This window comes from Kryptolebias marmoratus, linkage group LG4 (assembly GCF_001649575.2).
Source record: "Kryptolebias marmoratus isolate JLee-2015 linkage group LG4, ASM164957v2, whole genome shotgun sequence".
Classification (NCBI taxonomy): Eukaryota; Metazoa; Chordata; class Actinopteri; order Cyprinodontiformes; family Rivulidae; genus Kryptolebias; species Kryptolebias marmoratus.
This window is the reverse complement of record NC_051433.1, coordinates 9,454,800-9,478,620: the sequence shown is the minus strand read 5'-3', so window position 1 is coordinate 9,478,620 and position 23,821 is coordinate 9,454,800. Positions and strand designations below refer to the sequence as shown.

At 35.8% G+C, this 23,821-nt stretch overlaps 2 protein-coding genes across 3 annotated transcripts in view; one reads left to right on the top strand and one right to left on the bottom strand.

The window, feature by feature from the left end:
• The window catches only part of LOC108231657 (protein phosphatase 1 regulatory subunit 1A), a 27,941-nt gene extending 6,000 nt beyond the window's left edge, over positions 1-21,941 (top strand). The window contains exons 2-7 of the mRNA XM_017408864.3: positions 4,624-4,684; positions 13,228-13,265; positions 13,427-13,490; positions 14,901-15,083; positions 17,507-17,629; positions 18,855-21,941. Coding sequence (XP_017264353.1) covers positions 4,624-4,684; positions 13,228-13,265; positions 13,427-13,490; positions 14,901-15,083; positions 17,507-17,629; positions 18,855-18,934 — 549 coding nt within the window. The 3' untranslated portion in view covers positions 18,935-21,941. The remainder of the gene's footprint in view (positions 1-4,623; positions 4,685-13,227; positions 13,266-13,426; positions 13,491-14,900; positions 15,084-17,506; positions 17,630-18,854) is intronic.
• Positions 21,350-23,821, bottom strand: part of LOC108231656 (calcium/calmodulin-dependent 3',5'-cyclic nucleotide phosphodiesterase 1B) — an 18,323-nt gene continuing 15,851 nt past the window's right edge. For both annotated transcript variants that reach the window (XM_017408863.3, XM_037975308.1), the window contains exon 14: positions 21,350-23,653. In XM_017408863.3, coding sequence (XP_017264352.1) covers positions 23,556-23,653 — 98 coding nt within the window. In that variant the 3' untranslated portion in view covers positions 21,350-23,555. The remainder of the gene's footprint in view (positions 23,654-23,821) is intronic.

The following is a 23,821-nucleotide window of genomic DNA, read 5'->3' as shown; positions in this document are numbered from 1 at the left end:
AAAGCAAAGAACATAATAAAACTAAACCTAACCTGACTGGGAGAAACGAAATAGGAAAAAAACCTCAAGCTGCGACATTGGCCTCTTTAAATTTATGGCTGACATATCAGCCATGAATTTAAATGTCCAATGTGTTTGCTAAGTCAAAAGAATGGGTATTTTTATAACCCCAAATCAAAATGCTGTTAAAAAATAATGACCTTACTCATTTATCTGCAAAGTGAAATTAAACTCATTCAGACGAAAAGTGATTCCTAGAAGAACTACAACCCCAAATGAAGAAAATGTATTCCCTGCTGGGTGAATCACGATATAATGAAGGAATTTTCATTTTATTTCAGATAATTTAGGGCTAAAATTGTGTTCCTAATAGTCTACTTGTTAAATTCATTTTGCTTTTCACATTGACAAGCCAATGTCCTCTGTAGTGATTACCCAGCTATGTGTTTTCTAATGTGCAGATTTTCTTTAAAAGTGTTTGATCATAAAATAGTTCAGCCTTTAGGTGAGTTTTTGAGATAAATTTTCAAGGGTTTAAACTTCACCGCATGAAACATAAAGACATAATGGTTTTTCACAAGCCCACAGAACAAAATCTTGCAACATTTGTCTTGGGAATGAAGGTTTTTGTCTTCCTTCAACTGAACTATCATAATAAAACACAATAAGGAAATGTGGCTTACTCAACGTTTACATTCTGGCTCCCACATAGAGCTCATTATGTTTTCCTGCATTATAAATGAATAAAATTGGCTTTTGTGATTTCTTTCATCCTAAGTGAGTAAATTCCAGGATTATGTACCAAATAAACCCACCGTTCATGTTGTGCGTTCAGCTTCAAAGAGGAGGAACGTCAAGGGTGAAAATCAAAGCGCTGATAGAAACTGACAGGGTGGCTGAGGAAGGCAAAAACAAGGGTAAGAAAATAGATGTCAGTGACTCCCAAAGTCTTGTTACTACAGTAATTCCCTTGATTCAGTTTAAAATGAGACCACAGATGGAGATCATGTAAGGATTCATTATGGCTGAGCTCTTGTCTGATTAATACCAGAGTCATATATCAAACTGACAGAATGAAAACAACGTACTGGAGTTCTCCTCTGCCTAGGAAACTTTTGGGGGAGGCTTGTTTTAACTTTTACTTGTGCAGCAATTCATTTTCCCTTCAGGGTCTGAGATTTCTGCACCTTCAGAGCATCAAAAGTTAAACAGTTTGAATTTGCACTTCTTAAAGTAGTTTAGTTCCATCTTTTTAAATACAATAAGTGGCAAGTTTGATTAAAATCTACAAAAAATCTGCAGAATCAACAAAATCCAATCAACAGCTGCATTCCTTTCCTGCTCTTCTAGATCAAGTCACATGCAAATGGAAATAATAAGATATTTAACTAAAACAAAACTTAATCTTGCCTAATCTGCTTGCTAATTATTGACTTTACATCATTTTAGGAGTAAAACTAATTATCTGTTTACATAAGGAGTCAGTTACTTTTTCAAAAGAATATACAACAATAAAATGCACAACCATTTAGATTTATATTAGTGAAATAGTGACTGGACCAATTTGTCACAAGTTAACAAGGGGTTCAGCGGTTCACAGTTTTCTTTGGATTAAGTTTTTTAAAGCATATCTTAGTCACCATTTGGCTGAATAACACTAGACCAGCTTTTTACTAATAAATTTTGGTTTATTTCAAAAGGTGGGTAATTCCACTACTGAATTTTCTTTATAAAAAGAAGGATTTTCCTAATATTATTCCTCCTTTTGCAGAAATCTGTAAACATTTCATTGTACAGCCAAGTTCATACAATAGAGTCACAACTCCCACGTCTCTTGGCTTGATTTAAATTATTTTCCATCTAAGGGTATTTTGTCCCACACAACCAACAAGAATATTCCGCATGTGCAGTTCGCCCACCCGTCGCTTTCAAAGGCGCTTGTTGTTGATTGTGAGAAGTGCGTTTTATACAGACCGGAGGTGGAAAGGCGGACACAGTGGTTTTGAGGGGTGAACCCATCCAGTGAGCGCTGGTACTTCTGTGAGTGGAGGATCAGGGAGTTTTCTCTGCTGCAGGGTGTGAAGAATAACAATGACCCTGGTTATAATCAGTGCTACACAGCCATGGTTTGTTGTGCTTCAAAGTAGGCCAGACGGGTGGCTTTCTGGAATGCAACTGAACACACACACATACACACAGACAGCCAAAAAATAAGTACTGTGTAAGTAATTTAAGAATGCTTAATGTCACATTTTTATTGCAGCTTTCAAATCATGAGACCACAATGCTTGTTAGGACATAAGGTAGGTTTCAAATTTGCACTACAAATCCATTATTATACTATAAAATTAAGTTCAGCATGAAAAAACTGGATAGAATGTCACACAAAACCTTTAGGTTTGTGCACATAAAAAGTGTTTCAGTATCAAATTATCTGGCTTTTAAAATGTCAAAGGGTACGCAGGAGATATTTCCCAGAAAATAAAAGTAACTGTAAATAACTGTAAATTTGCTTAAAGTTGTCTAAATTAAGAAATGAAATGGAAACTGTCCCCTTAGGGATAAAAAAGCCACTACTGAAAACCGAACTTTTGTGTTGGAGAGAGTAGATATGTACAATTTCACTTCTCAAAGAGATTATGAGAAGCAAGCAGACAAGATTTTAGTGCTTCATTTGTTTGTCTTTTTGTAAATTAAACTGTATATAATAATATGTATATACTTTTTTGCAAAGTTAGCTTCATTTTGGAAGCTGCGTGTACGTGACCATTTCACGACGTGAACATTTTTCAAAGATGTTTCAAGAAATAGTCATAATTTGCTTTCATGCACTGGGTGCAGTTTAGTAACTGGATCCATATTTTCAAACATTATTGCTATCATGCAGCTTTAAATTAATCTATGCAATTATCTTTGTCTCAGTCATTTTTACCTGAAGAGTAATGGAGCATCTCAGGATCAAAGGGAAGCTTTTAGTGCTGTGGGGAGGAAACAGTGAAAATCCGACATGTGCCTCTAAATAAGGTCAGCGATTTTCTCAGAAGTCAAGTGTTTACTGCAGTCACCCATCTCTGTCTGGCTGCTTCGGAAATTACTACCAGTTCACAGCTTTTCAGCTCTCCATGGCTGTATTTCAAACGAAAGCCTCTTTATATCTGAAAACCCAATTAGGATGTGCTACTAAGATAACACTGACTCTGCTCAGTTTTCATTGCTGGGCTGTTTTACGTCTTTTGTCACATCTGTATTTAATGTCATGAGTGTGAAGCTGATTAACTTAGGTCTATAATCTTGCAATATTTCCGCAGCTAATGTGTTTGTACATGTTTGCTCAGGAAGATCATTTTGCTGAACAGATGCTTGAATTGAAAGAGAGAATTATGAACTTTGAATTAATGCCTTGGTATTCCTACTATTTGTTGCACATTTTTTCTAAGACACAGCAAAGCCTCAAAATCATTACAGCCCCCACTGACTCTGATTCAAGGCCAGTGACCTAAATTCAATATTTTTCAATCAATAAAATAAGCTATCAAACCACACATTAATTCAGCCGAAGCATGACTCAAAACTCTAAATTTTAGCTTGGGCTTCCTTTTAATAACACAAATGTAAAAACCAAAGTGATGCTGTTCTGTTTAGGCTGAGTTTGCACTAACACTAAGTGCACAAACAGCATTTAGAGCAGCATTACTCAGCAACCCTGTCCGCTGCAGCACATTGTTTATGCTTGTGTAAATTTGTTAAGTTGAGGTTGCCTTAAAGATCAAGACTGTTTAAATAACCTTTTTGCAGCCAATTACATTTCTGAAATTTATTGACTTAATGCTTATTACAACTCATTTAACTATCTTGTATGTTTTCTGTACAAGAAACATTCACATACATTATAAATTGCCAAACAAGAGTAAATGTTCTACTTTCTGGTTTTTTTTACAACTTTTTAAAACTAAAATAAGGAAAACTTTCCATTTTAAATGCATTTAGAATGACCAAACACATTAAAATTGACCAAAAACACCAATCTGAAAGCACTGCGGCTGTGTTTTTATGTTCACAAACAAGACTTCTGAATAGTCATAGGTTTAAATGTCCAACCCTCAGCAGCTCAGTTGATTGTAATGTTTTTCATGTATTGACCCAGAATTACCTGTAGCTGCCTGATTAATCCTCATAGAAAGAGAGATGAAGAGAGCTAGAGAAGCCCTTGTAACTTCAGGTCAATTTGACCTGAAGGCCGTGGGAGGGTTAAACCAAACTCATGAGCCAAGAAACAACCAGAAGGTGGCAAGCTGCCACTCTGATCTCTTCTCAGCACCGCAGGACCAAGAATCGCTTTAGTTCAGCTCAGGCATCTTCAAAGTGCACACTGACTGAATTTTGGATGTCTAAGACCTCCTCTGGTCTCATAACTTCATGACTCTGAATGTTGAATTGACCCAACAGCAGTTCATGGTGGGAAAGGACTTGTTTCTCTTTGGTTGGTTGATTGAAAAAAAAAAGCTCATTTCTGTGTCCTGCGAGAAGAGCTTTGTGTTGTACTGTCATTCTGTTTGTTATTGAAGGTGATTATTTTTTAGGTGCCACTTTAGACTGACATTTATTTTTGTATTATTTTCCCAGATCAGAAGACGTAGGCCCACCCCTGCTACTTTAGTGGCTTCCAGTGACCAATCATCACCAGGTAAAATATTCAAATATAAACACGCACACTCACACTGTTTCTGACATTTATGTATTGATTTACATTTCTTAGCTGGTGCCTCATGAATAAATGATTTAGTGCTAAATTTAGGTAAATACAACAACAAATGAGCAACACAGATAACATAATAGAAAGTGTCATTATTTAACAAGAATAGAAAAAATATTATCATAAAGTATTTTTTTCTGCATGGCTTTATGAGTCTGCTGTGACATTGTGGACCAATTCTGACCCAGTCTTTTTTATTTTGTCAGTTTCTCAAGGTTTTGTTGCCATTTGGCTCTCCCAAGTTCTTCCCAACTAATTGCATTTTTATTGAACTCTGAACCTCGCCAATGCAAAACATTGATTAATTTCTGTTCCATACATTTTGTTTGAGATTTCCTGTTGTGTTTGGGTTCATTGCTCAGTTGGACAAAGCTCTGGCCAAGATTTAGCCATTGTTGACAGTTGGCATAAAACTTGTTTTGGTGCGCTGTGTTTCGTGTTTTTGACAAACGTGGCAGTGTGTGTCATACACAAATTTGATTTGATCGTGCCGATCCAAAGGACACTGCTGGTCCAGAAGTCTTGCGATTTGTTCAGAAGCCATTTTATAAACCTGAGCTCCACTGCTGTGTTCCTTTGTGAGAAAAAAGGGCTTTCTTCTTGCAACTTTTCTGAACAAGTCATTCTTTTTCTGATTTTATAACTGATGAAATATAGCTCTTTTTATGATGGTCTGACTTTGGACATTGCTCAAGAGAAAGTATTTTCACATTGAAATATTTATGTACGTTTAACTGTTAAATGACTTATTTCGAAGTGTTTGAAAAAGTCATCAAACCTTTCTTTTCAACAATCAACAAAAATGTCCTCTTAAGATAATAAATGGCCCCATTGAATTGTAAGTTGATTAACAGCATCTGGCTGCCAAATGTCCTCCTGATTCTTGTGAAAACAGCAAAAATGTATTTAGGTTTTCATAAATCTCCTGTTTTTTGCATTGGATTTTGATAAATAGGCAATCATGTGTGGTTTCATCAGACATTTACTTTTAAATTGTCCCTGATTTCACTTTTTGTCTGCCACTTGCAGACTTTTACTTAACTCGTCTGAGTGAAAAGAAATATTAGGCCTTTCAAGAGACTAAATCTTATGGATCTCAACCTGTCTTTATCTTTTCTACATGATTTCTGAGTAACAATTACAAAAGGCTATGGGATTAATGAGCAATCATGCTTTAGCTTAAATTACATTATCTTTTTAATGATAATCACATTTTTAGATTATATGTTCTTGGTTGTTTTAGTGACTTGTAAAAACAAAAGCATCTAAAATTTTTGTCACATCTTAATTAAAATTGGGCGAGAAACTCATTTGTTACATTTAAAATTAATTGATAATCAGGAGGATAATTAGGCCTTATGCCACTCGTACAGTAATGAATGCTGAATGAATTGTGACTTTCATGCAGCTACTTTCATGACCACTAAATGTTGCACTTTCTTTAGATGTAATTACAGGTCTTTGTTCCCTGCATGCACAAACATCCCAAAAAGGCTTGCTTTTCAAAGAAGGATTCATCATATTACTACAAAAGCAGTGTGTTTTACATACTAAAATACATTTTCTCTATTTAATTTCGACTGTTGTGGTGTTTCAGCTCAGCTCAGTTACACATCAAATGAATCTTCCGACTACATTAGAACCACAAAAACAACCGTGTGTCCTCTGGGATCTTAATGATCAAACACTACAGCAGATCTCCGAGGAGGTTTCTTGCTGTATGAGTCATCCATCGGCTCCCTGCCTCAGCTCTGCTGTGCTTGGGTGTGGGTTTGTGTGTAAAGTGACCCACTGCAGAGTTTAGAGATGATGAGCATGGACTCTGGGGCAAAGGGAGGGATTTTCTGCTGGTGAGACATTGGACTGGTATTGTCAGGTATGAATTAATAAGAGCTGATCAGTCATTGAGCGCTTAGAAACATGAAAGAGAACACCACAGATTTCTGTTTTCATTTTTTTAATGGCAATAATTTGGGATTTTATGTCAAACCCCCCATTAATATCAATGTGATCTGTGTGATTTCTTGTTTCTTTGTGAATAGTTGGCTCTGCTAATGTCTGTGCTGTGGTTTGAGTCAGTAATTGTACAAATAAAACAACTTAACTAAGTGCATGAAGTACTTTTACCAATTGTCCTTGCCTCTGTCAATGAATCAAAGACAACAAGAAGTGAAGATGGGGTAAAAAGGTTAGTTTAGATTTTGTGAAGGCAGTTTCTGTAGAATAGTTATGAGTAGCCAGTTTTTTATCTGCAGTGTTTATTTGCAAACTCAGAGTGATTTGAGTTTGGAGAATAAGGGGAGAAATTCTCATGGGTGAACCAAGATAACAGCCGCTCAGAAGAGAGCCTCTTTTAGAACAAGTTTCCATTAAGTAAACCAGCTTAAACCTCAACAATTTTATAGAGATTTAGGCAAATATTTAAAAATAAAACAACATCTATATTTCATTACACTGAATATTGTCTGAGTCAAAACATGATCCACAGTTCATTACAACAAATTCTGTGTGAAACGCAAGTTAAAAAATCAACCACGTTGATGGAAAACCTCTTTCTGGTTCTTCAAACTGAGATCAGTGTGACTGCTGTCTACTGTAGGTAAAACACTGACTACTTATATTCATAACCAAAAAGTTCACTCTCAGTTCATTTTAATTGCAAATGAGTAGTACTAGAACTGTACAAGTGGTTAACATATTAAACATTTACTTACTGATAATGTGAAGCAACTTTATGGCATTTTGGACTTTCAGGCCAAAGTATTCTTCCAGGATGTTATTACGGCTCTGTTCTTTAGTTTTTGTTAACATTTACACATAAACTGTAAGCCTGAGCAGCCAACGGTGTTTATGTGGTTTAAGTTTAGATATCAGTCTACTGATGTATAAACTCTGAAACAGGGAAATGTTTAAAATTCTACTTTGCTTTAGAATAAAATAATGATTTATTTTATTTTAAATGTCATCTTAAAAAAGTTAGCTTAATAACTTACCTTTTTTTATTTATATCAAATATCTATAGTACTATTGTACTGTTTACTTTAGTTATAGCTGTTTCAAAGCATCTTTAAAGATTTACAGTATTATTAAATACCTTTTCTAAAAGTTAAAAACATAGGTATTTTTCTTCTTTTCTTTTTTGTTCTTATTTTACTTAATTCCTAATGATTTCATCATAATTATCCAACTCATTGGGAAAATAACTGGTGTTTGTAATCAGGCCAAAATGCTTGAAGTATCTAAAGATGTTTTTCTTTATCACAGAAGTGTGACTTGTTAATTTGATGAGCCTGTTTCCAGTTTTTCACAGGTATAAAAACAAAATAAAAACTGAGAGATTCAGATGAACTTAAGTGAGCACAAAGCAACAACGATCCTGGTGGAGAAACGCAGCCCTAACCTTTGTGATCTGTGTTCATGTGTGTGAGAGAAAGAGGAGGGGGATGGAGAGCGACAGATATGATGATGAGCGAGAAGAGCTGTGCTGGCGCAGTAATGGTGTGCCCCACATCAGGCAGAGCCCTGCATTATTAAATGTGCTGCAGATTGCTCCGCTCTGTGCATTCTGAACCCCAAAAGCACATCAGAGGAAAATCAGAGACAACTGAGATACAAGCTGAGGGCAAAATAACGATGAAGGATCATTAAAAGGTGGTGGCTGATCTGAGGGTTCTCTAAGGCAGAGTCTGGTTTCTAGAGGATTTGTGTCTGATTCTGGCTGTGAGACAAGGAGACGAGTTCTCTGAGATCAAACAAAGAATAAAAGTGGAACTTTGTTTTTGTTATGACTTGGTTCTACATGGAGCCTATTATTTATTAATGAAATACAATTCTTACTGTTCATGCAAATCAGAAGTAATGGCATGGGTGTCAATTAGAATGAACACTGCCTTCAAGTTTGAAATTATTGGTTTTATTTTGTGTTTACTTTAAAAGAAAAAAAACAGAAGAGAACTCCTGAAATTTGTATGTGTTGAAGCTAAAAAAAAGTATTTGCATATGAAGAAAGCTAAAAATAGTTTGTGAGATTGAATGGAGCACCCTAACAGAAGTTCACACACAGGAAGCAGGGTAGAAAGTAAACTTCAATGAACTAAGAGAAACAAAAGTGCTGAAAACAGATATTAAACATGAACACGTTAATAAGGGCATGACAGCAACAAAGATTCAAAAGAAAAATGGATGCTGAGGTGAGTACAATCTAAAGAAATCAGTGACTTAATGCAATCAACTCAGGACAAAAAAAAAACACAACAAATTGATTAAAAAGAAAGACTTGACAGAAAATATCAATAGACCTAAAACAAAATCTACAGATTTTGTTGATGCTTCTAATTTAAGATATGGAGGGGTAGAGGTTTATGTTGTGCTTACATGGGGAAAATACGCTATTTGACATGTTTATCATTTATCACCCACTGCTGTGAAAGGCGGGTGATAAATGTCATCATTGGATGTTTGGAGTCAACCCGATTCAAGATGGCTGCCACAGCTAATTGTTTTTGTGAACACAAAAATGGCTATAATCCAGTCAATTTTAAAGATACTGAGCTAAAATTTGGTGTGGTAGTAGCTGAGAGTCATCCCCAACTCTGAGTGCTAATAGTTTACACACGATCTTTGTTTAAAACCTTGACATTAATTGTTGAAATCTACCTCTCTCTGTCTGTCAGCAAAATATCTCAAGAACCACTTGACAGATTTTAATCAAACTTTCAGAAAGTGACGATTGCATATTATCACAACTGATTAGCTTTTGAAGTAAAACTAATTCAAGATGGCTCTCAAAACTAACCAACTTTAGCAAACACATCTGTTTTACAGATATTGAGCTAAAATGTAATTGCTTGCTGGTAGCTGACGATGTACATTTCTTCAAGGAATCCTGAAAACAAACAGAACTGATCTTTCTTGCTCTGCTGTAATTGTTGTAATTATTGTTATTATTATTTTGGGTGCCTTTTTATATCCTGTGAATTTATAGTCCTTTTTGTTTTGTTGTGAGGCCAGAAACAACCAATAGACCCAGGATGTGATGTGGTGATGTGTCTCAGTCTATCCATTATCCAAGACAAATTTTTTTTTTTGGTTTAGCCTTTTTTCATTTAGATTTCTGCATTTGGGTTTATTTCATTCCATTTATTCTGACACCAAAATGAAGTATATCTAAAGTTCCTGAGGTTTTTTTCTATTTTTACACAAGTGTCACCTCTCAGTGACACAGAGGGATGTTTTATCACCCTGGGAAAATAAGTCAGCTGAGTCAGCTGCACGCTGTGTTGCCATCTTACACTTTCTAAACACATTAGTGGATAGAGTAAAACGTGCAAAAGAGGTATTGCTCGTAACATATGCTTTTCTAAGAAATCAGACAGACTGAATGGCAAAATGAGACAATGCTAATTAAATACTGGGAATAAAGACAGAATCACTCCTAGAATACAGAAAAGGAAGCATTGGACTAGAACAGGATGATAAAAATTGAAAATCAGACGAGTGTGACAGTAGATTCAATGAAGAAATTAGAGCTCATATATGCAGAAACGAAGGGTGAGGTGAGGGATACCATTATGCTCATATTTCCATAGTAACATCATCCGGTTTTTGTTTTCATTAATCCTGTTGAGATGGGACTGCATCTGCATCAGAAGTGCATTTAGTGTCCCTTTTGTAACTGACATACAAAAAGGAGGGGTGAAGGAGGTAGAATATCTAGTCTAGAATAAAAAAAAGCGGCCACTTGTGGTAAATAGTGTAAGAAAAAAAAAAGATTTGCCTTCTCTTTCATGGTTGTAAGCATCAGCAAACTAAAAAATAAGATAAATCAACCTTAAAACATCTCTGGCTGTACCCTTGATTGTTCAACTCTACTTTTTTTATGATCTTGCTGTTTTTAATGCTGTTAGGCAGCTTTGAACTGACACCAATTTACAGTTTAAACACAGCAGAAATGAAGAGTCTTGGCTGCGCTCTCTGCTCTCATCTTGCTTTGTCTCAGTCGTTCAGCTGGGAGTTGCAGTGATAGACTCATCACTGCTGAAAAGGCTTTTTTATTGGCCTTTTCTCTCATTCCGCAGCACAGATGGGCTGCACACAAAGACAAAACAATCTGACAATCAGCCATGCGAATGCCAAGTTTTGTTTCTTGACCCAAATTGATTTTTCATCCACATCTACAACACAACGTTTGTTCAAATCCAAACACAGCTGCTTACCGCTCCGAGCCTTCAGCTTCCACTGCAGTGCAATCATCAATCAAACCATCACCTTAAAGATAAAATTAATTCTGAAGCTTCAGTGTGATTGAATCTGTGGTGCACAAACATTTCACACAGCCATTTCTGTTTTGAGGATTAGCCTTATCTTATTTTAATTTATAAATGTACCATAGACATTTATTTGCATAATATTTTTTTTATTTTTGAAATCTTTAACTCAGAAGTGCTCCAGACAAACTAGACTCACTCTGTCAAACTATTTAATGCCTGTTGTTTTCTAATAGCTTTTTAAAAACCTGAAACCAACTGAATCGATTTATCTATTTATACCAAGACAGGATTTCTCTCTGGGGAATAAAAAATGTAAAAAAAACCAGCATTTTGTTTCACCAGCGATGATATTCCACCAAGAACGCTGCTTATTTTTAACCCACAGGATCTGTTTGAGTAAATAACTATTAAAGTGCAACACTACCAGGTCACAGTATAAATTTAGTTCACTAAAACAAATGTAGTACCATAAGGGAATTCAGAATTTTAGGTTTGTATACTAATTTTATAGTGTTTTACACTTTTTACATAGTTTCAGTCCATCCTCAAGCCTGTTGCATGAGTTCACCTCTTTATAGAAACAAACAAGTTTTTGAATCAACATTTGATAATGAACTTTTTTTGATAATATTTACTCTTTAGATACACACTAACAAGTACTGATTTTTTATTGTTGTATCTTGATTTTGCAATAATGAGCTAAAGCTGATTTTATGTTTGACATGTGTCGGTTAAATACAAGTTTATCAAGATTTACAACCATCTGCTATACAAGAAAGGACAGTTTGTGATGCCTTTGCTTCCTGGCAATGATGCCTCAGACCTCTTATAGATGTGAAAAATAAAAAAAAGTTAAAAATATTACTATAAAGAGTTAAAGCTTGAAGATGAGTTCTTTCCATATTAAAATTTGTCTTACGTTTTTATGCACCTCTGGATCTGTGTTTCTGGCCAGAGAAGAAAGGAGAGAAACCAAGTAATCAGGAAATAAGCACATTATAGGTTTTTTGGAAAGCCAGCACATATTTTTAAGCAGGAATATTATATGCACAAGTGATAGTACACACACACACTTACACACACACGCACGCATACACAACACACACTCTGCACTTCCAATGCCTAGGGATGCATAGGTTGCCAAGCAACTAGCTGGTGTCCTAGAAAAAAAAAAGTTTGGGGTTTGTAATCTGCAGATTTGGATGCAGGATCAAAATATTTGGGACTGATCACAGGAATGGCTTCATCGTACATTAAAAAAAGAAACTCTTTGATGTTGTAGCAGTATTTTCACATAATGTTATTTCTGAAGCAATCCAGTGAGGTTCTTAGAAACTTCATAATTGCAATAAATAAATAAAAAACTACATGTCAGCTGCTTTAAGTGATGAAAGAAAATGTCTGAATAAATTGTATTACGCTGCAGACTTCCTGCTTCAGTCCAAAAGGGTTCCACCTTCATATTTCTGTTAATATTCTGGTTAAATTCCTTTTCTTTTCAGTAATTTTATTATATTAGTCTAATTGTCTGTTTGGAAACTGTGTCACATTCTTCATAATAACACTAACTGTGTATTGTGATCATTTTTCATTTTGTCTGTGTTGAAATAAATGTTTCAGCACTGTCATCATGTTATTAATGGATTTTTTGACCAGTCAGAAATCGTGTCATCAAGTTTCTGTGTGTTTCATAATTTGGAGCATCTTTAATTTGGCAAACTAAAGTTATTATTGTTCTGTATGAACCAACATTTTGGCTTTCACAACATTTAAAGGAAATCATGACATGAGATGATTTCAGAGCCTTCCAATGTTTTTTTGCTTTAGTTACAAAATTTAAGTCTTGGCTGTGAAACTATGTTTTACCTATTATGTTCCTGAATACAGCAGAGGAGAGTTTACTCACGCCATGTACTGTTGAGTTGCTCATCTTCTTGTATAAGGATGTTGTGCAATAAAAGTTGAGCAGTAACACCACCCACACTGGTGGGTGGAGAGGGAAAAACGAAGCACGTGTGAGTGTCAGATAACCATCTGGCTCGAGGTCACCTTTTACAGATTTCTCTCTGAACCGTTCGCAGTGCTACAGCTATTGATACTGAAAACTTTTATTTTGATATAAAAGCAGTGAGACGTTTATGCCTCAAGTTTGTTTGAGTCTATCAAATTTGTGCCCAGTACTAAACTGATTATTTCCTCTTACAGAAATAGATGAAGATCGACTCCCAAACCAGTTGTACAAGGTAATCTTATTGGTGCTCTATGAAAGCCAGTTTTATTGAAATATGATTTTGAAAACACAATCAGGAGTTTTTTTTTCTTATGGAGCTCTGTTTCTATTGAAACACAGTCTTTCGTCTTTGTTTTTTCTTCTAAGCTGACATACAGTGTTGATATTTTCCAGGCAGCCTTGTTGAATTCCCCTCGACAACGACGGAAAGGACAAAAAGGAACCCCCACAATGAAAGGTGGAGTTCATTATAAAGTCTTGTCATCATCAATTCAGTCCATGTGGTGTTGAAACTGTAGTTTGGTTCACACACATTCAGAGAAACACCAGCAGAAATCTGTACTGGTGAAGGTTTTCAGTCATCCACAGCATGGTAATCTTGGAAAACTAATGGACTTCTTTTTAAATCTTGAAGATGTTTCACTTCTCATTTGGGGAACTTTCAAATTTAGAAAGTTCAAAGTCTGAAGTAAAGAAATAAAACGTCTTCAGACATCAAAACAAAGACTAATGGCTTTTGTCGGAACTCACCAGGATCAGCAAGTCTTTTTTTAATCTCTTTTTGCTCTTGTTTATTTTTTTTAGAATGTTTTTTTTTTTATTTATTTTTTTTACCAATGCCAGGGAGGACAATTTCCAATCCCTTATACATACTGAAATCAAAGTAGTTTCTCTATTTAATTTTTCCTGTTGTATTTTTTGAAGAAATATCCTAACTGATAAACAAAAACAATAACATAAAAGAGAGTGGACAAAAACGTTTTTTTAGTAGAAGTGCCTCAAGTTTATAAGGTCAGAAATATCTTTTTTTTTGTTGCAGCATAGATAGGAAGTTCCTTCTAACTTTGGCGTTTAGTTACAAATTCAGCTTGATGTAATAACTTAACACAAAACAAATCGTCTTATCTTTAGACTTGAACTCCCCTAAATGTTCTGTTTTTGACCTAAAAAGGCGGGGCTTACATGAGAACGAGACATGTTGGTTTAGGCACTTTCATAAAAAGCAGCCAAGCAACAGACCCACACATTCAAAAACAAACTTCAGAAATGTTCCAGCACTTAATGCTTTCTATAAGTCTTTTTAGGTCACAGTAGCGCAGATGCTATTTTAAGTGTACAGTTTCAGGGGATGTAAATGGTTGTGTGGAACATATGCAGTGAAGCAGAATAAATTGCAAACTGAAACAAGATAACAAAAAATTGGTGTTTTTCAGCACACATTTGAAGCTCTACGGTATTTATTTTTAATTAATTTAATAGCCAAAGTGCTGGGAGGATAATAGTTTAATTATTCGAGAAAACTGAGAAGCAGGTAAAGAAGATGGATGATTGAGGCAATTATCAGCTTTTGTTTCCAGTGTGAGTCAGACTGTTAAAACTGTGGAGCCTGAAGACAGAGTTAAAGAAATAATTTCTCAGTTTTTATGTTGTTTTCCCTCCCCCTCATCCCAAACAGCAGAGGAGATTGGTTAAATATTACAAGTTAACAGAAACTGGTAATCTAATATCTGTTTTCCGGAGTTTTTATTGAATTTCCACCTACAGATTATCCACACTTGAGCCTTTATTTTTTGAGCGTACTACTTTTAAACGTCTCCTTTCTGCCCCTGACAGTATTTATCTCTCTCTGCACTCCCTCTCCTTCCAGAGCTGCAGTTCCTGGTAGAGCACCACCTGTACCGGCAGCAGCAGGGAGCGGGAGACGAATGCTCCTCGGAGAGCTGCTTGTCAGACCGGCCCAGTCCTGACTCCATTCCCACAGGAGAGGAACTCCCACATGACGACGAGGCCACAGCAGAGGCCTTTGAGAAACTGCGCTGCCAAATGGAGGGTAAGCTTAGAGACTGAAGAGAGGCTCCTTTCTAAAAAAACATAAACTCAATAAAACCTTTAATTCAACAGTAATAATAAAAAAAAACATTTTTCAATCTGAATTTTTGTGAGTAGCAGCTTGTTTTTTGGTGTAATCATTTAAAATGAGCAGCAGATTGAGGAATTTTCTACCTTGAGTTGCCACTTGTAAAATGAAATTTAAACATTTTCTCTGAAACGAAGTGGAGTAAACACATACAGCAGCAGCACAATAAAAGTCAGTAATTTCACATTTCTCTTTTAGCTTTCTACTTCAGCAAAAGTACACGGTTGCTTTCCATTTTCAAATTTTAGTCAGCGTGACTGTGTAAAAGAAAAAATAAAGATAAGCAAAAGTAGCAGGTGTTGCAGTGCTAATAAGGAGCAAAACTGTTACGGAGGTGGATTTCTCTGTCTTGTGAAAAATGTATTTTGGTGCCATAACAATGCAGCCTAATGGCTTATAAAAGGTGAGGATCCAAATGCAGCCTCACAGAACAAGGACTGCAGCAAACCAAATTTATTTCCTACTTGCTTCAACCAAAGTTTAAGGAAATCCACTCAAGAAGAAAAACCTTGATGGAGGGTCAGATCTTGGAATGCCACTGAGTTAAGAAAAAAACAAATCAAACAAACAACAATTCAAATCTGTCAAATACCAACAACAACAAAAACACCCTTATATAAAGAGCAAATGGAAATTGGAAACCTGATAAAATCCTATTTTTACACATTATAACTGTCAGGATTCGGTTCTACTGTGTGTTTCTTTTTGTACTTTGTGTTTGATTCTGGTTTCTTTTGGTTTGGGTTTATTGTTGTCTTCACATTTTCTCTTGTTCTCTGTGCCTCTGTAATCTTCTTCTATGGCATTTTCTGGCAGTTTGCAAACGCTGTGCATTACCGCCATCAACTGGATGGAGATGTGACCTCTGTCATCATTTCACTTCTCCTCAGTGAATCTCTTGTCTGCCTGCCACGCCCATCTACACCTTCCCCAAGCTTTGCAATCATCTCACCTGTGCCCACTTCCCCTAATTATCTCCTGTCTTTAAAACCTGGTCATCTCCTCCACTTACTTGCTGGTCCGTTGTTGCTTCATGTGCTGTCTGGTTGTCCTCTCGTCTTGTGTCTCAGGTTTGCTTGTATTTCAGTGTTGAATTTTGGTTGTTTAGTTTTTGCTGCCATGTCAGCCTTTGTTTTGTTCGTTTATTCTTAATAAATTAGTTCCTTTTAGTTTTTGCAATGAGTCTGCGCTCTGGCTTCGCCTCTCTCTCTGCCCAATGTGACCAAAACATGTAGAAAAGTGGGAAAATGAGAGGGAACTAAACCAGTGAATGAGACAAATTATATATGGAAGGAATAGGGTTTATTGGAACATGGTAAAGAAGAATAAAAACACTGAGGAAGAATTAATTAACTAGAAGGACAAAACATGAAGTTTTCTGAAATGTACTTTGCTTTCCTGCCAAAAGCTACAATATTGATATTTCACTCACATCATTTTGGTCGCACGCTGATAGTTACCTGAAAGTTAGTTTATATTTGCAAAATAAAACAAAACAAACATTTTTTATTCAGCCCTTAAAATCAGCCTTATCTATAAACTTAGAGTGATTCTACATGGATGACAATATTTATGCTAAGCTTTAACTATTAAGCTGCTGTTTTAAGCTATGTATTTAAAAGAAAAAGTGTTATTGATCATCTCTTTGAACTCACAGCAACGCAGCGAATGAGTGTTTCTCGAAATATTGAACTTCTCCTTTAAAAGAACGTTTACATGGTCAAGCTGAAACCTTGGCAGATGCTATCTGTGCTAAAGTGTCTTACTTGTAAAACAGCTTAGCTCAGGCCAAATAAATGACTGTAACAGGTCCAGCACAGCACATGCAACACTTCAGTGATGGCCTGAAACTAATGCATCATATGTGATCATTGTTTTTTCTAAGGGAGTTGCGTCAGAATGCAACAGTTTAAATTTTAAACACTGCAGATATGTATTTGAGTGCAGGTGTGGGTGTGTTGTAAAACGTAAAAGCTGTACTCCTGACCAGGCTCTTTTTTAAATTGTTCACCGGTGGAGCCGTAAATGAAGTTCTCAGTCTAGATGAAAGGAGCAAAGAGGAAGCTGGGGAAAGCAAATCAATGACCATTAACACCAGTCCTGTCGAGTATGGATCCAATCAAAGAGCAGCCGTTTAAATTTGTTCTGAAGAGTAAACAACCTGCAGTTGGAAATGTCAGGTGGCATTGATTGATAAAAGGTGGATCAGTTCTGTACACTGACATCATTTAAAAAAGACCCCGCTGGATGATGTTGTGTGTTGGCAGGTCAGCTTCATCAGTGGAAAGTTTTTTTTCTTTCAATTCATTCTCTGTTTGTCTCTCTGCCACCTACAGAGTTCTCAAGGGAGAGTCTATTAGAGGCTGCTGGTGGACTTGAGTGCCCCCTTTCTAAAGATGATTGTTCCAGTGTGGCCACTGTAGCAGATCCCTCATCGCAACGAGAGAATACAAACACAGGTACGTAAAGAAGTGCCTTTTACACATTTCCTTTGTTGTTTTTCCTGTCAGGCGCTCTCTGTGTTTACTATGCAAGCAGGGTTTATTTAGACATGTTTAACAGTTTAGTAAGCTTGGCTTGGTGTCATTTACCTTGGTAACCAATCCAATCCAGCTTTATTTGCCAACAAACATTTGTGAAGTCACTTTGATGGGTAAAATACTGAGAAAGGCATACACCTGTTTTAAAATGTTTTTGTTGCGTTTCAGAATTTGTCAGTAGTTGCTCCAGTTTTAAGTATCCAATCCAGTACCAGGGCATAACCAGCAGCATAACTGGGCACTGAATGAGACTTTGTACAGCTTTGTTAGGATCCTGGCAGTAATTACTACCTAAAGCACAAAGCCACTTAACATGCTACTTTGCAGAGGTCAAGAACCATGTTTTAATCATTTGTCTTGCTTGTTTATATGAAAAAATCCAGGGCTTAAACTATTTGCATGGTTGTGTATAAAAAATTACTACCTGATGTACCAGATGGCTTAGGAATCTGTTTGGGAAGTTGTCACTGGAAAATGGGAAGCAGCTTGAAAACCTGCTTGGTACGTGACTGGATGCGCTCTTTGTTTATGAACATTATTGAAGCGTAATCTTTAAACATTAAATGACACAAACTAGTACCAGCAGTGAGCTGGTAAGTTCAGCCCTAGCTCAGAACAGGCAGAAGATTTAAAAAGGTTTTTGATTCATTGAGAAAAACATTCACTGTTGCTCCTTAATTTTTTTGTAATAAAGATGTATTTATAAAGAAGTAAGTATGGTGTATAACTAATTTTAAGTGTTTAAACCTCACTAAAGGTTTCTGATTGGCCCAAAGAAGTGCACACTGGCAACAAAACCACAGCTTAAAACCTTGCAAGAGAGATTTTGATAATTATAGGAGAATCCAGTTGCTGCACAATTGACAGAAAATTATCTTGGAAAAGACTTTTACTAAACAAGCATCAAGAACTCTTTGAATTTTATCACAAATACATTTCTCACACTAGGGCACTGGATGAAATGATGCTTACATACATTCTTTGTTTTTGTGCAGATGAAACAAACCAGAAAAAAAAGAAAAACATTTACACAGAAAATATCCAAGTGAGAACAAAGTGTTATCAAATATTCCATATAAGCTGCTTGTTAGCTTCACCACTTTTACTTTCTTGCAATAATTAATGCATCCGTCTATATTTTCAGACACAACAGGCAGAGCAGCCAGCAAAAATCAGCCATCACAAGAGAAGATGAAGAAATGCAGCCTGGATAAAGAGAAATAGAAACGTCTGTGCAGCTTAGAGTCTTTCAGTCCGCTCAGTCAGCCCAGTAGGATGACAGAAGATTGTCTGCAGATTCACTTTTAAGAAACATCAGGACGTCTATATTCCTCTACAGTCAGGCCTTAGCTGCCACTGTAAGAGCAAGAAATGATATTTCTACATTTATTTTGTGAGAAAAAAACCTCTGTAAAGGGACATTTATCATTTTTTACAGCTTTTTCCTGCACTGATCTAAAGCTAGCCTACTGTATGTATGAACGTGGGACGGTATTTTCATGTTTCAGTAACACAACCATTATCATACGCATCCTTAGTGTTTATTGTTCCTTAATTAAAGGAAATATTAATTAGCATCCTTATAGAGGGAAAACATGTGCCATGACTTTAACATTTATGGTTTAAGCAATAAATTTGAATCTGAACATCATGAAGAATTGGAGCTCAAAAATGTTGTATTTGAATTCAAAAGTCACTACTCAGTCCCTTTTAGTTGATTAGTTGATATCTACAAAGTATGGTCTGAAAAAAGCCCAACTAAAATTGACCAAATGCTTCAACTTAATATTTAATAAGTGATTTGACAAACCTTGCACACATCTGCCATGAACACGATGTTAACGCTTCTGTCAGACCAGATATCTGCACAGGAGGTGTGACAGCTTGCATTTTTCCTGTGTTTTTATTCTTCTTGTGACATGTCAAGCATTTTATGCTCGTATTTGCAATGATTGTGTTGTATTGCTGCAAATTCCTCCGAGTGCCCAACAAGTCAGCACTGTACCTGAATATTTTATGTCTGACACAAACAGCGCACAAGAGATGCTGCTGTTGCAAACAGCCTCTGGTCAAGTTGTACCTCTTCAAATTGTACGCCTACTTTAAACACAGTGGTTGTCATTTTATATGTGACTATTGCCATTTTGTCTCTGGCAGCTGACAAAAAACATCATGGGCTACAACCTCAAATGTCCTAATTACACTGATAATAATAATCATAATAATGGTCCAAATTTGTATGTCTTCATTTCAAAGTGTCATCTAGGCTAAATTATCAACACTGGGGCAGCTGCCGAGGTGGGTACAAAACAAGTGGGACGAAGTGGATGTAGGGAGGAACAAAGAGGCCTGTGGTAGAAAGCTTCTTTTTGTAAATAGAGAATGTGGGTACGACTGGACAGAGGTAGGAATTGACCTCAAGCTGCTGCGAGAATGTTTCTGGAAAATGTTTATTAAAGGCTAATTAAAATAATAATACAGCTTCAACCTTACCTGCAAATAATGTGGATGGATTAGACAAATAGAATCCCAATCAGACCCAGGCTAACAGGCAAAAAGACCAATTTTCCATCTGTGGTTTTAAATTATTTTTCTTAAAAAAAACAAGTGAAATTAAACACATATTTACTAACTATTATTTGCCTTATCATGACTTATTTTGCTATCAGTCAATGAATTGTTTAATGTGTTAAAATTTATTTTATACAGCAGTAACGTGAAATGATGTGGGTTATTTTTTCTATTAAACGTTTGTATCATTGCAACCAAAATGCTTCCTGCTGCAACACAAAAAGCACGGTCTCTGTCAATGACCTGAAATATTCTTACAGAAATAAGCCTGAAACATGAAAAACGGATAGTTTGAATTGCAAATATTAAGTGTTAAATGTTGCTATGGTGGATTTTTAAGTCTTAACTAACTTAGAGGCTCAGGTTGCTTTCAGTTAAAAAAAGAGAAGCTAGCAGGAGTTCAGATAAAAAGGAACATTAAGTTAATGTTAACAAGAAAAAAAAAACTGTCATGATTACTCAAAAATAAGATACAATTTAGGTCAAGGGGAACACGGTGGTGAAGTGGTTTGCACCTCATAGCAAGAACGTCTATGGTTCAAATCTCAGCTCTTTTTATGTGGAGTTTGCATGTTCTCGCTGTCACTGCGTTTATTTATTTTTTGTCTGTTTTGTAGTCCAAAACCATGCATGTGAGGTTAATTGGTGATTCTAAATTGTCTGTGCGTGTGTGTGTGTGTGCATGCATGGCTTGGTCTCTCTGGTGAGCTGTGTTCACTGCCTCCTGCTCTGACTCTGAACAGATTCAGAAAGTTAAAAATTTATGCTGACTTTAATTTGACTAAAAAAAAACAGTGTTTTACGATCTGAACAGGGTGGTAGATAAATAAACACCCAAACTGACTGCAGAGATGTGTTTGTTTACAGTGATACACTGACATACCAGATGGTTAGCAGTTAAATCGTGGTTGTGGATGTGCAGCTGATGAGCAGACTTCATTACAGGAAAATATGTTTGCAGATCAATTTACATATTTTAGATTAACACCAGAAAACTAATCTCCAGTCTGCAAATTGCACCTTCATTTCTGTCATGTTTACGCTTATTGGTAATCTAAATCCTGGCCATAAAACATCTTGCATGGCACTGAATGTGCAGTGATGACTTTTTTTTTTGTCTAAATTCGGCAAATTTACTGTGCTTTATTTCACACAATGACAACATTTACATTCTGGGCACACATTGTAATTGCTGCATTCTTTTAAACCTCTAGTTTTGTATTTATTAAAGAAAATATAAAGTAATCACTGTTAGTATGTTTGTCATCATTTCATGTTATGCGTTTCACTGTAGTTCATGTGACAATCCTTTCATAACCTTCACATCATGTTTGCCTTGACTGAAAGAAAAGGGAAACAGAAAACAAAAATACCACGCTAGTATCGATGTCACTTGATGAGCAGATTGTTTCCTAGTTGCAGCAACGATTGCTTTATCCATAACGAAGAAGAAGGACGGTAAAACATTCCTGTGAAAGCTTTTACGTGTTTTTTCCTGCTGTGTATTTAAGAACGATGTGACGTTTGTTGTGTTTTTGAATGGTGATAGTGTACTCTACAGAAATTAAATCTAGAGGTTTTAGTTCTAGCTTTACTTGAATTGATAGACGATTACATCTGTAATCTGACTTTGTTTGATACAATAAAATGTTTAAGTTGGTGATGGATTCTTCTTCTCTCATGTTTATGTATGTTTTCCTCAGACTTGTAGGTCTTGACAGTATGAAGTCACGCTGAGAGTCCGAAGCAAGACTAAATCTGATCTGATCTATTAAAATGTCAAAAAATGAAATATCTCAGTGGAAGGTTGAGTTAAACTTAGTACTGCACCACTGGTCATGAGTTTAGCTGAGGCAATGTTTGACTTTCACCCTAAAATAGGCACTCGCCATCAATAATTCAACACACTCAGAGCAGAGAGCATAAAAACACATACATTTTTATAAACAAGGCAAAATTTGACAAGTACATTCTGCAACACTACAGCATCTTAACTTAAATGTGACACTCTTACTGATAGTTCCAGTTACCTCTTTTATTAAAATCTGTGTGAAACCAGTTATTTCTGCTGCCACGTTTCCTTACCATGTCTTCATGTGGATATGTTTGAAAGATCCCTTCATAATAAGAGCTATTCTTAAGTAAAATTTTACAATTTAACCTTTGACATTTGTTCAGGGAAAATCAGCATGCATTAAGAAATGTAACATGTTGGGAACATTTTGCTATTTTATCACATTCTCTCACTTTTTAGGTAAAATAAACAAAGTTGTGTCTGTTAGTTGACTCAAATGTAGGAAACCTTGAATTTCTATTTCTTTAAAGAAAATGCTCAGATGATTGTTATTCAGAATAAAGATTAATTGTCTGTTCAGCCCTGGAGCCAGTTCTGTCTTTTCTCTATTGCTCCTCCTGCTGGGAGTGCAGAGAATGTTGCTAAATATTCTCATTAAAAGAAGAAAACTGGACTTCTATTCTTGTTTCTTGCATATGTTTCATTCAAAGGGTTCCTGTATCATTCTGCCTCTTATACTTGGTCCTACGTTTGGTTTCTTTTCAGCCACTCAGTTATGACATTAGGTGTTAAAAATGCATTCAGGTGAAAGTTAACAATTTATTAACTCAGTTATGCATAGTTAAAACAGTAACATGTCTTAGAAAAAGATTGAAATCGATGCTAAAATTAGGTTTTTAAATGTTTTGTCCTTAGAATTGGCAACTGGATGCGCTCCATGAGTTTTCTCCTTTTCCTAAAAGTGGATCAAAGTGATGCAGATAAATAAATTACATTTTACTTAAAGCAAGTCTTTTTACAAAAACACAGCCCAGTGTGCTCTTGTCTTCCCACTTCATGACTTAAAATGAACCACAGAAGCCCAAATACTGCATTTATTTTAAAGTTTAATGCAAGGGTAAATATCTGAGTGTAGTTCAGACTACAATTGGACAAAGGTTCCTGTTGTTGTGTTTAGGTGGCAACATAAATTAAAACCATGAACTACACTATACAACATGACCAGCATGTACAGTTTCTATTTAAATTACTGTTACTGTGTTTAAAATAAGACATAAGGACATTTTTCTGATATTGCACAGCATCTTACCTTTGGAAGATGATTTTGATATTTTGTTCCACCTCAATTCTTCCTCCATTATCTCTTTCTCGGTATAATGAAAGGATTTGTTGTTTTCTTACAAAAAGTGAATTATTGTTACCCTCAGCTGAACTTTGTGAGTATTCAATGAAACAAGAGTATTTCACAAAAAGTCCCGTCTACTGTTTTTTATCGGCTGTGGAGTCTTGAAGGGATTTCTCTGACAGCTCTTCTTTGTTGGATCTTTGTTCTTTTGTAACACTGGGGTCAGAAAATCCTGGAGGATGAAGAAGATTGGAAAAGTGGTTGGAAAATTTTGATAAGATTAAAGAAAAACAATATCTCAAAATGAGATCACTCTGAAATGATTTTATATAACAAATCAAATCAATGAGATGGAGTAGACTTATAGGGCAGAGTGGCTCCATGCCACTGACATTTCAGT